Source organism: Rattus norvegicus, chromosome 1 (genome assembly GCF_036323735.1).
Source record: "Rattus norvegicus strain BN/NHsdMcwi chromosome 1, GRCr8, whole genome shotgun sequence".
Taxonomy (NCBI): Eukaryota; Metazoa; Chordata; class Mammalia; order Rodentia; family Muridae; genus Rattus; species Rattus norvegicus.
Genome location: NC_086019.1, coordinates 87,700,328 through 87,714,476, shown reverse-complemented (window position 1 = coordinate 87,714,476; position 14,149 = coordinate 87,700,328). Strand labels below are relative to the sequence as shown.

The 14,149-nt window shown below is 50.4% G+C and overlaps 1 protein-coding gene across 1 annotated transcript in view; it reads right to left on the bottom strand.

Annotated features, from left to right (window-relative positions):
• Positions 1-14,149, bottom strand: part of Nova2 (NOVA alternative splicing regulator 2) — a 41,428-nt gene extending 27,279 nt beyond the window's left edge. Inside the window, 1 exon segment of the mRNA NM_001427170.1 lies at positions 13,413-14,149. Coding sequence (NP_001414099.1) covers positions 13,413-13,497 — 85 coding nt within the window. The 5' untranslated portion in view covers positions 13,498-14,149.

Below are 14,149 nucleotides of genomic sequence, written 5' to 3'. Positions count from 1 at the left end.
ATCTATCCGGAGCAATTTGTCACATAGGGCCAATATGGACTACGTCAGCAGAGAGCACATCTGTGTCCCTCACACCACGTGACAGCGCACATTAGGCTTGGGACAAAAAGTGGGAAAAGAAAAGGTGTCGGGCCACTCTGCTTCCCAAGGCTTAGGGGGGCTTTTCTTGTCCTCCAGATATTTCAACTTTTCCTTTTAGATATTGTACTGGCTGGTTTTGTGTGTCAACTTGACACAAGCTGGAGTTATCACAGAGAAAAAAGCCTCCCTTGAGGAAATGCCTTCATAAGATCCAGCTGTAATGTATTTTTTTAGTTAGTGATCAAGGTGGGAGGGCCCATTGTGGGTGATGCCATCCCTGGGCTGGTAGTCCTGGGTTCTATAAGAAAGCAAGCTGAGCAAGCCAGGGGAAGCAATGCAGTAAGCAGCATCCCTCCATGGCCTCTGCATCAGCTCCTGCCTCCAAGTTCCTGCCCTGTGTGAGTTCCAGTCTTGACTTCCTTTCCAGATGAACGGCAATGTGGAAGTGTAAGCTGAATAAACCCTTTCTTCCCCAACTTGCTTCTTAGTTATGATGTTTTGTGCAGGAATACAAACCCTGACTAAGACTGATATAGTATGTCTATTTTTACCATCAAACACAGAATCCCAACTGGCAGTATGGTGAACAAAGCTGCCTCCTACAGCAGACAGAGGAGAAGTGTTATTTGTAGTTGGGAGGTGTGGCTCAGTGGTAGAGCCCCTGCCTAGAATCCCCCAGTGAGGGGCTGGGGGTGTGGCTCAAGGGTAGAGTCTCTGCCTAGAATCCCCCAGTGAGGGGCTGGGGCGTGGCTCAGTGGTAGAACCCCTGCCTAGAATCCCCCAGTGAGGGGCTGGGGACATGGCTCAAGGGTAGAGTCTCTGCCTAGAATCCCTGGAGTGGCTCAGTAGTAGACCACCTGCCTGCTGTGTCCCAGGTCCTCAGCTCCTCCCCTAGCATTTCACAAACTAAACAAACTTGATCTGGATGGGATAGGTGCTTCATTCTTCCCACCTCAGCACAGGTTCTTCAGAGTGAGGGTTCTGGGTTCCTAATATGTATTATAGAGTGGTGTGGGGCACAGTGGCTGGACCTAGCCTTCTAAGCACAAAGAGGAAGTCAAGAATAAAAGGGTTTTATTGAGTCCAAAGCAATCCTCTTAAAATGGCCTAATCACACCATTAAGCCTATTAGGTAATTAACCTCCCCCCTACTCCTCAGGGAGCCCTCTCATCCATCATCCTGACCCCTGCTCAATTCACTTTCCTTCTCTCCCATCCCTCTTTCTTGATAGCTCAGCCATGTATCCCAAGGCTGGCCTCAAATTTATAATCGTCCTGCCCCAGTCATTCAATGAGTGTTGGAATGACAGGCTATACCATGACAGCTATGCCTCCCAGCTTCCTTTTGCAGCTCAGATTTATCTACTGTCTCTGAAAGCCAGGACATCCACACCTCATCCCTTCTGCCCTGTGTCCCCTCTGCCCTAGCTGGGGAGTTTGTATGGAGCAGACCAACAATCCCAAATGTAGTGTCAATCTTATTACTAAACTGGAGCGATGGTAGCCCACACCCTTAATCCTAGCACTCGGGAGGCAGACGCTGGTGGATCTCTGAGTTCGAGGCCAGCCTGGTCTACACAGAGAAACCTTGTTTTGAAAAACAACAACAAACAAACAAAAGGAAAAAGAAAGAGAAATAAGCAAGAAAGGAAGGAAGGGAGAGAAAGAAAGAGAAAGAAATAAAATGAAAGGGGTTGGGGATTTAGCTCAGTGGTAGAGCGCTTGCCTAGGAAGCGCAAGGCCCTGGGTTCAGTCCCCAGCTCCGAAAAAAAGAACCAAAAAAAAAAAAAAAAGAAATAAAATGAAAGAGAAAAAAGAGAGAAAGAAAAAGAAAGAGAAAAAGAGAGAGAGAGGGTTGGGGATTTAGCTCAGTGGTAGAGCGCTTGCCTAGGAAGCGCAAGGCCCTGGGTTCGGTCCCCAGCTCCGAAAAAAAGAACCAAAAAAAAAAAAGAGAGAGAGAAAGAGAAAGAGAGAGAGAGAGAGAGAGAGAGAGAGAGAGAGAGAAAGGAAGGAAGGAAGAAAGAAAGAAAGAAAATAAATAAATCTGGATGGCTTTGGCTAATGCTGTCCCACCTCAACGGGCCTCAGTGTCCTAATAGTAAAATTGGGGAAACAGTGGCATTGACTTCTAAGGGCTTTAAACCATTCAACAACGAACTGGGAAGTAGCTCGGATGCTCTGTAAACGTAGCATCTACACACGCCATATGCCACTATAATCACTACAATCCGTCATTTGTTTGTTTTTGAGGCTGGCTGTTCTGGAACTATGTAAACCAGGCTGGTGGCCAACTCACAGAGACCCCCCTGCCTCTGCCTCTGGACTGTTGGGATCAAAGACGAGCACCACCAATCACACTGGGACTCGTCTTTTTGTTCTTTTTTGTTTTGAGACAAGTTGTCAACATCTAGTTCAGTGAGGGCTTGAACTCCTGAGCTCCCCGCCTCAGTCCTTGTGTGGTAAAGGGCAGTTCAGTGCCTGACACATAATGGATGCTCTGGGCTTGGTGATGGAAACCAGTGCTTAAGGTTTGGGTACCTTGTTGGGAGGTAAGAGAAAGAGGGGAACTCTGTCCTTCATCATCTAGTCCTTGCGCTGCCCAGTGCTGTGCCCTACTTTCTGGAAGAGGAACCTTCTCTTTGAACTGTCTCTGTGAATGTATGTATGTAGTACATGTGTAGGTCAGAGAATAATCTGTCGTAACCAACTCTTTCCCTCTACTTAGGCCATCACCCATGGTAGTGTCTTACCAACTGAGCAATGTCATCTGTTAGTTCCCTTTTGTCTTTTTGTGGTACTATCATTGGATTGAACCACATACTAGACAAGTGCTCTACCACTGAGCCACACCCTCAGCCCCTCACTGGGGGATTCTAGGCAGAGGCTCTACCACTGAGCCACGCCCTCAGCCCCTCACTGGGGGATTCTAGGCAGGGGCTCTACCACTGAGCCACGCCCCCAGCCCCTCACTGGGGGATTCTAGGCAGGGGCTCTACCACTGAGCCACGCCCCCAGCCCCTCACTGGGGGATTCTAGGCAGGGGCTCTACCACTGAGCCACGCCCCCAGCCCCTCACTGGGGGATTCTAGGCAGGGGCTCTACTACTAAGCCATGATGCTCTCAGCCTCCTGAATGGGTAGATTTGAAGCAAGTGTTCTACCAGAGAGCTACATTTCCAGCCTTCTTTTTAGTTTTTGATTTTGAGATAAGATCTAAGTTACTCAGAATGACTTTCAACTCATGATCCTCTTTGCCTCAGTGTCCAGAATGTTTGGAATTACAGGCCAGCACTCTCACATCCTGTGTGGAAAAGGCCTTATGATATAAGGACAACCCTGTGCCTGATCTCCTGTCTGGAATCTCTTCTTTTTTTTTTTTTTTTTTTATTATTATTAACTTGAGTATTTCTTATTTACATTTCGAGTGTTATTCCCTTTCTCGGTTTCCGGGCCAACATCCCCCTAACCCCTCCCTTTCCCCTTTTCTATGGGTGTTCCCCTCCCCATCCTCCTCCCATTACCGCCCTTCCCCCAACAATCACGTTCACTGGGGGTTCAGTCTTAGCAGGACCCAGGGCGTCCCCTTCCACTGGTGCTCTTACTAGGATATTCATTGCTACCTGTGAGATCAGAGTCCAGGGTCAGTCCATGTATAGTCCTTAGGTAGTGGCTTAGTCCCTGGAAGCTCTGGAATCTCTTCTTTTGTAGAGTGTTGTTATTGTATTTTGTTTGCTTCCCCTGACTCGTGTGTGTGTGTGTGTGTGTGTGTGTGTGTGTGTGTGTGCACGCGCGCATACGCATGAGTGTTGAAGTTAGAGAAAAACTTTGGAGAACTGATTGATTCTCTCCCTTCTACACAGACAGAGAACTTAGGTCATCAGACTCCCCCCCCTCCCCACCCCCGGAGCTGGGGACTGAACCCAGAGCCTTGCGCTTGCTAAATCCCCAACTGAGCTAAATCCCCAACCCCTGGGAAGTATTTTTTTAACCCACTGATTCATCTCGCTAGCTAGCTTTCTCTAGCTTTCTTCCACCATGTACTTGATTTCTGTCCTACTATGTGCCCCTGAATCATGACATCTTTCCTTCTCTTTTTCCTTTTTCTTCCTTTTCTGCAACAAAGCCTCCCTGAACATCTGCTCAGTGGCCCTGCTTGCATTAGATGGTGGGGATATAGCCCCAAGTCCACACAGTCGGCACCTTTTCCCTTAAACCCCTTTTAAGACACATAAACACATTTATTCAAAGGGGGAATTCTGAACTAGTGAGGTGACTCAAAAGATTTCAAGCCAGGCATGGCTGCGCATGTCCTGTATCCTAGCACTAAGGAAGCTGAAGTATTTGGAATGTCCAGCTCTGCCTGAATTGCAGAGTTTCTGTTAAAAAACAAAACAAAACAAAACAAAACCAACCAAAGAAACCTGGGCCATGGAGATGGTGCAGAGGGCAAGGATGCTTGCCTCCAAGCCTGACCACAGAAGTCCGAGCCCTCGATCTCTCAGACTGGAAGAAGAGAACCAGCTTCTTGAGCTATTCTTTGATTGCTACCGTGTACGTGCACATTCGAACACACACACACACACACACACACAGTGAACAACTAATTAACTAAATAAATGTAATTAAAACAAACAACTTGGTGGAAAGGAGACAGAAACCACAACAGGGCACACCTCTAATCCCAGCACTAGTGAGGCATTAACAGGAGGATCAGGAGTTTAAGGCAAGCCTGGGCTACAGAAAGCAGCAGGACAGCCTACCCAAGGCGAGGCTGTCTCTGAAAAGAAAAACAAGAGACAAAAACCTCAGAGAAAGCAGAAGACAGTGAGCTGCACTCAGATGTAGAATCTGATTATTGGGACTGGGGATATAGCTCAATGGTAGTTTGCTTGTCTAGCATGCATGATGTCCTGAGTTTGATCCCTAGGACTACAGGGACTGGGCTGGTGGCACACACCTGTAATGTCATTAGGGAGGTGGAGGCAGGAGGATCAGGAGTTCAAGGTCATGCCTGGGCCCCGTATAGAGTATAAGGAGAATGTAGACTACATAAGACCCAGTTCTAAAAAAATATTTATCTTTGTATCATGTATGTATGTATGTATGTATGTATGTATGTATGTATCATCCATCCATCCATCCATCCATCCATCCATCCATCCATTTATCCATCCATCCCTGTATCTTGTATATATGACATCAAATCAGAAGGACCATTGGTATTGGGGAAGGGAGGAACAAGATAGGGTAATTGAGGGGAAGCATGAACAAAGTACCATGATGTATGTCAAGCCTACACCTTGAGTTTGACTTCTGAGGCCCACGTGGTGGAAGGAGAGAACCACTGCTCTCTGACCTCCATAAGTGTTCTGTGGCACATTCGAATATGTAGACAGACAGACAGACACACACAGACAGACAGACAGACAGACAGACACACACACACACACACACACACACTGAATGACTGCATAGAATTTAAAATGTTTTAAAAACTTCATTGTTTTACACACCAGAAAAGATAGACTGAAAGACAACACCCCCGCCCCAAAAGAGTGGCAATGTGGCAATGGGGTTTTAAAGCCACTGCAGTAATTACAATGTGACAGGTGTATCGATGTACATTTAAGATAGTCAAGAAGAAAACAACAGTCATGGGTGACGAGGCCTCCTGCCTGTAGAAACTCAAAACTCTTAACTCCTGGAGTCCCTACTGTGCTCTAGCTATTGCCTGTCCCTTCTAGAACCTTCCACCGATCCTTCCTGTTCGGGGCATGTCATACCACAGAATCCCACCTCTTTTTGAGGAAGCCAGTCCTCTGTTTCCTTAGTAAAGCAGAGACACTGAGCTTAGCTGAACCTGGGACTCCCAGATACCACAGACCTTTCCCTGTCTCAGTAGCTAATGTCAAATTCTCTGTGCCCATGAGGAAGAGAGGCCAGAACTCACTCGTCCACTCCCAGCCCACTCTTAGCAGCTACTTTGGCGTTCCTGAAGCTCCCAGTGACAGGAATGGAAAAGTCCATGGAGAAAGCTACTGTGCCCCTCTTGCCTGTCTCCCCCACGGCGGCAATATCAACCACGTCCATCTCAAGGGGAAGCTGGCTTGCTGGCTTCCTCTGCTTACTATGCCCTGGCCAGCACTTCTTTCCATGTCTGCCTCTCCTGAGGAGGCACACTCAACCAGTGCCCTGCCTTGCAGATAAGGCTTTGTTTACCCGAGGGATCTGGACTCATCAAAGTAAGAATGGGACACTGTCCCAGAGTCCAGTAAGGTGGCTTAGTTCTCTGGGGATCGACAGTGATAAAATTAGAACCCAGCCTGTCACAGTGGCACATATCTGTAATCTCAGCATTCAAGAGGTAGAGGCAGGAGGATTGCTTCAAGTTCAAAGTCAGCCTGGGCTACATAGCAAAACTGTCTTACTACAAAACAGAACATAGGCACACACACACACACACACACACACACACACACACACACACACACGCAAACACACACAAGCCAAAACACATTTAGGACTTGAGAGACAGCTCAGTGGTTAAAAGTATTTGCTGTGCAACCATGGGGACCCAAGCCTTTAACCTAGTGCTGCACTGGATGGAGATGGGAGGCTTGCCAGCAGTTGCTTGCAGTCAGCCTTGCCAAAGATAAGTGAGATCCATATTTAATAGAGATACCAACTCAAAGGAATAAGACAGAAACTGATAGCAGAGGATGTCAGGGATCTTCCTCTGGCCTCCATGCATACATACAAGTGTATGTGCACACACACATACTATACATGCAGGCACAGAGACACACATGCATGTGTACACACTACAAATGGAGACATATACACATACACACGTGCACACACACACAAATGCATGTACACAAACACATGCACATGTACACACATACACACAGATGCACACCACACATGGATACATACACACATACACATATGCACATATGCAAACACAGAGAGATGCATGTACACAAACACACACAAGCACATGTACACACATTCATACACATGAACATGCCACAAACAGACACATACACACATGCAGCACATGTCCACACATGCACACACATGAACATACCACACACAGATACATACACACATATGCAACACATGTATGCACAGACACACCATGAATGCACACACATGCACGTGTACACACATACACACACAGATGCACATACACAAACATGTACATGCACACACACATGCACATATACAAATACATGGACACACCATATACACACATGTACACACACATGAACATGCATACGCACATACTCTCATGCACACAGGGTCAAAGAGGCACACATCTTAGAGAGGTAGGTAGCTTTTTCCCTCTACCATGTCTAGAGAGAACCAAAGTTGGGGTGTTGTCCTTATAGTACCTGTTCTTGTGGGAGTTAGAATGGGATAGTCGACATGTTATATGAGAGTAAGCAAGGTATGGGATTGAGAATGTCATTGGAAGCATGTGGGGGGTGTTACTGGGGAAAGCCAAGAGACATTGAGGATATGGTGTGGTAGCATGTGCTAGGGAGGGGTAGTATGTCAAATATTTAGGGTCCTTCCATGAGTGATCATGTGTCAGTCTGAGCAGAAAAGCAGCCTATCTGGATTGTTCTTGTTCAGGGTAACATTCTGGAGGTCTGATCCTGTTAGACTGAGAGACTGGGCCACAGTGGGCCTGGAGATGTAGCACAGAGGTAGAGCACTTGCCTAGCATATCTGAGGTGCTGGGTTCAATTCCCTAGCATTCCAAAATAGAAGAAGACAGGAAGGGGAGAGGTGGGGCTGGCAGGATGACTATCCATGAAGGTGCTTGTCACCCATTCCGATGACCTGCGTTTGATGCCTAGGACCCATGATGTGGAAGGAGGGAACCAGTTTCTACAAGCTGACCTGACATACCTCCGCTTGAATGAATAAATGTAATATGACTGTAAAGAAACCAAACCAACCAAAATCCAGGGTAAAGCCCCCTCAGGGCAACTTTCTCTTAAAATGTCCAAAAACAAAAACAAAAACAAAAAAACCCCCCAAAAAAACCAAAAACCCAACAACTGGGACTGAGGAGATGTGAAGAGATGGCAAGCCAGTTAGGAGGGCACACAAAGTAACTCCAGGTCCAGGGGAGTCCCACATCTCTCCCCTCTAAGGGTATCCACACATATGAGCACATGCACACACACGCATACACAATTTAAAATAATAAAAATAATTTTAAAAAAAGAACTAGTCAACTAGGCCATGGTGGTTCAGCACATGGGAGGCAGAGGCAGGGGCAGGTGAATCTCTGAGTTCAAGGCTAGCCTAGTCTACAGAGTGAGTTCCAGGACAGCCAGGGCTACATAGAGAGACCCTGTGTCGATGAATGAATGAATGAATGAATGAATGAATGAGGAAGGATTGATTTTTCAGATTCTTGGTGGTTGAGTTGGGAGTTATGATGGGGAGCAGAGATGGCTCCTCAGTGGTGGTGTGTGCCAGCAAGGAGCTGGAGTTTGGATCTCCAGAACCCACATGGATGCTGGAAGGGATTTCCAACATGGGTCACCATGTCTAGTTCTCACAGGGAATTTCAGTAACTTGACAGAACCACCCAGACCGGTCCATTTATCCAGAGCAGACCCATTTTCCAGAGGGAAGACTGAGGCTCAGACCATTTACTGTCCCCATTTTCCAGAGGGAAGACCCAGGCTCAGACTGTTGGCATCACTTGCTGAGTCCCATGCCAAACACACAGCAGCGATGTGGTTTGTTCAAGGCTCAAAGCACGACTCTTTAAAAACGCATATAAGGGCTTTGCTCAAGCACGGTGTGTACAGACAGACATATGAGTAAAACACTCAAGAGACATGAAATAAATCTTAAAGCGATGTTTGCCAACATGGCATGAGCACTGTAAATGTGCCTAGTGCCCTCGGGAGGCAGAAGAAGGCATCGGGTCCCTGGAACTGTAGTTGCAATCGGTCGTGAGCCACTAGGTAGATGCTGAGAATTGAACCAGGGTCCTCTGCAGGAGCATGTGCTCCTCACTGCTGAGCCGGGTTCCCGGCCTCACTGCTCCAGGGCTCGCCTTGGGACCTTTTCTTTGTGCTGTGGGTAAGGGCTACCAGGTTGAGATCTGGGTGGGGAGCTCCTGGGTGGGAGGCACGCTTTTGCCTGAAGGTGGTGAGGCAGTACAGGTGGGAATACGAGTAATATTATGGTCTGCACTATACCTACCACTCCTTTCAATTTATTTTTTATTAGTGTGTGTGTGTGTGTGTGTGTGTGTGTGTGTGTGTGTGTGTGTGTATGATACATGTGTGAGCTCATGTGCCACAAGGACAGCTTTGAGTAGGTGGCTCTCTCCGTTCACCTTGACATGGGATCCAGCCACACGACTAGGCTTATGCAGCAAGCACCAGTTCTAGCGGAGCCACCTTGAGGCTCTCCTGGGGACATTCCTAAGTTTATCAGACAGGTTTTCTCCCCCAGATCTTGGTACTTGGTATGGAACTCAGTGTCTTGCAAACACTGGGCAAGTGTTTGATTGTTGAGCTATACCTCAGCCCTTCACAGGGTGTGGGAGGATTCTAGGCAGGGGCTCTACCACTGAGCCACACCCCCAGCCCCTCACTGGGGGATTCTAGGCAGGGGCTCTACCACTGAGCCACGCCCCCAGCCTTCACTGGGGGATTCTACACAGGGGTTCTACCACTGAGCCACGCCCCCAGCCTTCACTGGGGGATTCTAGACAGGGGTTCTACCACTGAGCCACGCCCCCAGCCCTCACTGGAGGATTCTAGGCAGGGGCTCTACCACTGAGCCACACCCCCAGCCCCTCACTGGGGGATTCTAGGCAGGGGCTCTACCACTGAGCCACGCCCCCAGCCTTCACTGGGGGATTCTACACAGGGGTTCTACCACTGAGCCACGCCCCCAGCCCTCACTAGGGGATTCTAGACAGGGGCTCTACCACTAAGCCACGCCCCCAGCCCTCTCTGGGGGATTCTAGGCAGGGGCTCTACCACTGAGCCACGCCCCCAGCTCCTCACTGGGGGATTCTAGGCAGGGACTCTACCACTGAGCCACGCCCCCAGCTCCTCACTGGGGGATTCTAGGCAGGGGCTCTACCACTGAGCCACACCCCTAACCTGTTCCATTCTAGGCCAGGTTCCCACTAGGGGATTCTAGGCAAAGGCTCCACAGCTGAACTACATCCCCACACTCGTTTTTTATTTGTTCATTCACTTTATTAATCATTATTTTTTGAGACAGGGTCTGGGTATGTGACCCAGAATAGCCTTGAACTTCCAATCATCCTGCCTTAGTCTCTCTATAGCTGGGATTACATGTGGTTTCTTTCATTTCTTCAACTAACTCCCTGAGTTGGATTTTCTCCCAGTCTCTTCACTGGAATCCTCTTGCCCTGAGTATTTCTTTTACCTCCCAATGGCACCTGTCAGCCAAGTGTCCAGACACCAGCCAGAGGAATCATTATCTCCTGTTCTTCCACTGTTCCTAGGAACAAGGAGGGCAAGAGTTGGGTCTGTATGCATTGCTCTCACTTGTGACATCCTCACCACTCTGAACCTCAGACTTCTCTCAACAGGGCATTGGCCATGGAGTCTGTCCACACAGTGGAGCTGGCCTCCAAGTTCAAATCGTGCCCAAGTTTCCAATTTTCTCCGTGCTTCAGCTGTTCATTTGAAAGATGGTTAACAGAACTGGAAGTACTCAATGACCCATGTTTCAGCACTTTTCATACTACTTCCTGGCACCATAAATGTTAGCCATTATTATAATCTATTCATTTGTGTTTTTACATCATAGCATGTTGGGAGAAGGAGATGCTGGTGCATGTCAGGCATTAAGCTTTGGTATTGCCAGCCATTGTGACATTATCAACGCAGTTGCTGTTATGTCTGTATTGGGAAGCCAGGGACACAGAAGCTTGGAAAGGGGCAGGGGTTGATCAAGTATTCCACAGCCACCACTGTTACCCCCAACTGAAAGGACCCGGGACATCTGAGATCAAAGCCATTAACACTTGCCCCAGACCATCCCTCTCAATAGAGGACTGCCTGTTTGTATCTCTGGCCTGTTTCCCCATACATGGGTTGGAGATGGGAAAGGATCTACAGTTTTGGTCCCGAAAGACTCCACTTAGTCTTGGCAGTGTACGAGGAAACATCGAAATCCCAGTGGACCAACCAGTCCAGGGTCCAATAACTTCTGGACCTGCCACTTAGGAGCCTTCGACCTTCATCTCACAGAGCCTCAGTTTCCCTCACTGGTAGAAACTCACGTCAAATAATTTCTTCAGAGGATTGTACTGAGAAATTTGCCCAGCTCTCGGAACCTGCCTGGCAGTAAGTATCACATGGCAGCACTGGAAGGGACCTTCCTTAGCAGCCACTTGCTGTAATGTGCTGCCAAATCCGGGCCCCTGATCCTTACTGGGACTGGCAACGGCAGCAGGGCAGGAAGGAGGAGAGGAAGTCGGCTTTGGACATTTTCATGTGTGTGCTGGGGGTGGATGCAGGAAGACAGACAGGAAATTCTCTCCCACCCCTCCCCCAACTTCCCTTTCCTTCAATTTCTGCTGAGCACCCTCCCATGCACCAGGGGAACTTAGGATCCTGTCCCACCTGGCCTGAGGTGAGGGGGTGAGAGAAAGAAGGGAGAGCTTGTGTATATGCCAGGGTGGGAAGTGGACATCTTACTGCCACTGCGCCAGGCTGGTAGAAGGATATATGTATAGTTCGTTCAAGACAAGATGAGGAGAGGATTTTGAACAGGGCGATCATGAAGGAGAAAATGTGTATTTTGGGGTCTCCTTCTTATCGGAGACCGTGAGCGCTCTGAGGATATTCCTTCTCCCACACCCTACTTGTTTCCTGCAACCCCTACCATCGAGGGTAGTAAGTTGAGTCCTGTGCTTAGCTTGGCTCTTTCTGCTATGCACACCTCTTACGGAGACACACGTAGAGCGTCTGTTTTACGCTGCCTACATATCTCTGAGGTACCTAACACTGAGCAGCCTCACACACGTGTGCGCACACACACATGTCCTCCGCTCTTGTACACCCTGTATCTCCCCCACATCTCTGGCGTGACACACCCAGCTGTTTCACACATAGCTTCCTGTGTTATACACATCTACACACATTTCGGGTGTCACACATCTCCACGCCCCAGGGTGTTTTAAGCATACGGTCTCCAGTCACTTGGAACTACATTTTTTTTTTCCAATTTCCTTGTGAACACACCCTCAATGGGTTTCACTGAACCACAAGCTCCAGCTCTCCCTTTCCATAACCCCATCCCCCCCAGTTACACACCCCCCTCTGATGTCACTGTTGCACACCTCCATGTGTCACACCCAGCTTCTCTGGAGTCACACCTACACCCTTTTCCCTGTCACATCCTAGCGCCAGCTTCTCCTGGTCCCACTCCACCCTATACAGAGCAGAGCAGTATCTCCCACACGGAACCCCTTTCCCCGATGATCCACACATTCTCAGGGTTCACACCCAGGGTCCATCCTCTCTGCCTCCCTACACACCCCCTGGCATGTCACAGAACAAGAGCCCCCTCCGGAGTGACAAGCACCATACCCTCCCTTGAAGGGTCTCACATTCAGCTCCCTTTTACACACATATTCACACCCCCTACCCTGTCACATTCATGGTCCCTTAATGTCACATATCCAGGCCCTACAGAATCCAGCAGGATATACACCTGTCTTAGCCTTCCATCTCTTTCCCCTCCAGTTTTACACACCCACCCTTTCTTCCATGTCACCCAACACACCCACCTAGCCTGTCCCCATGCACAGTCCTGCATACTGTCCACACCCGCCCCTTTCCCGGACAACCCTTGCTCAGGACATCCCCAGGGAGTGAAGCTCAGAAGCTCTAGGTCCACAGGCCTGACTCTACTCCTTCCCCTCCCCCAACCGGGACACGCAAGCCCGAGGAAACACCCCTGCCCCGAAAGGGTCACATCACACACCCCTCAAGGACACACTGGCCCAGAAGAGACCCACGCCCCTTATCCTTGGCTCCCTCATATACCACAAGGACACTTACCACCCCCTCCCCCCCCAGCCCCTCTCGTCGCAGACAAAGCTTTCAGCCCCCAGGGCCTCGGCGACAAGAGAAAGGGGTCCGTCCGGCTCCCCATCTCCTCGCGGAGGGGTGCCCCTCCCCTCCCCGGAGCACTTGCACCTGCCAGCCAGGGATGGGGGGGATGATGGAGGACGGCGATGCCCCCTTCGGCGCGCGATCCCCCCCCCACGCCCCACGCCGCGGTCCCTCAGCTTTGCCTCACCTCCCGTGTTGCTGCGCTTGGTGCAGACCACCTCGGGGGGTGTCTCGAGGGGTCTCTTGCGGGAATCCGGGGCCTCGGGCTCCATGGGGGGGGCCTGGGGCGGCGGCTGCTGCTGCTGCGGCGGCTGCGGCGGCGGCGGCGGCTGCTGTGGCGGCGGCGACGGCTGCTGGGGAGGCTGGGGCTGCGGCGGCGGCGGCGGCGGCGGGGGCGGCGGCGGCTGCGGGGCCGCGGAGGCCGTGAAGAGGCCGTGCACCGCGCCGGCGGCCATCATCCTCATGGTGGGGGGGCGGAGGAGGGGGAGGGGAAGGAGGGGGAGGGAGGGGGCGGCGAGGAGGGGGGAGGGGAGCGGCGGGGAGGGAAGCGGGAGGGGGCTGGGGGGGGGAAAGCGCTGACAGAGCTGGAGGACGGAGAAAAGCAGGGTGGAGAGGGTATGGGGGTGGTCTGGGATGGAGAACTGAGGGGTGGGGTCCTGGTCTCTCAAAGATCACCGAAGCCGGGCACTTGGCTGAGCCAGTGGGGTGCAGAGGTGTAGACAGGACACCCTCTCTGTACCCTTTCTTGGGATCTCCCCACAGATGCGAGGGGCCGAGCCCCCCTCCCAAGGCCCTGCTCAGGGCGGGGGGCCGGAGATAAGAAGCGGAGGTGACCGCTAGTGGGGGCCCCGGGGGCGGCGGGCGAGGGCAGCAGCGGAGACCGGGCTGGTGGTGGTGGTTGCTGGCCCGAGCATCTTCTCAGCT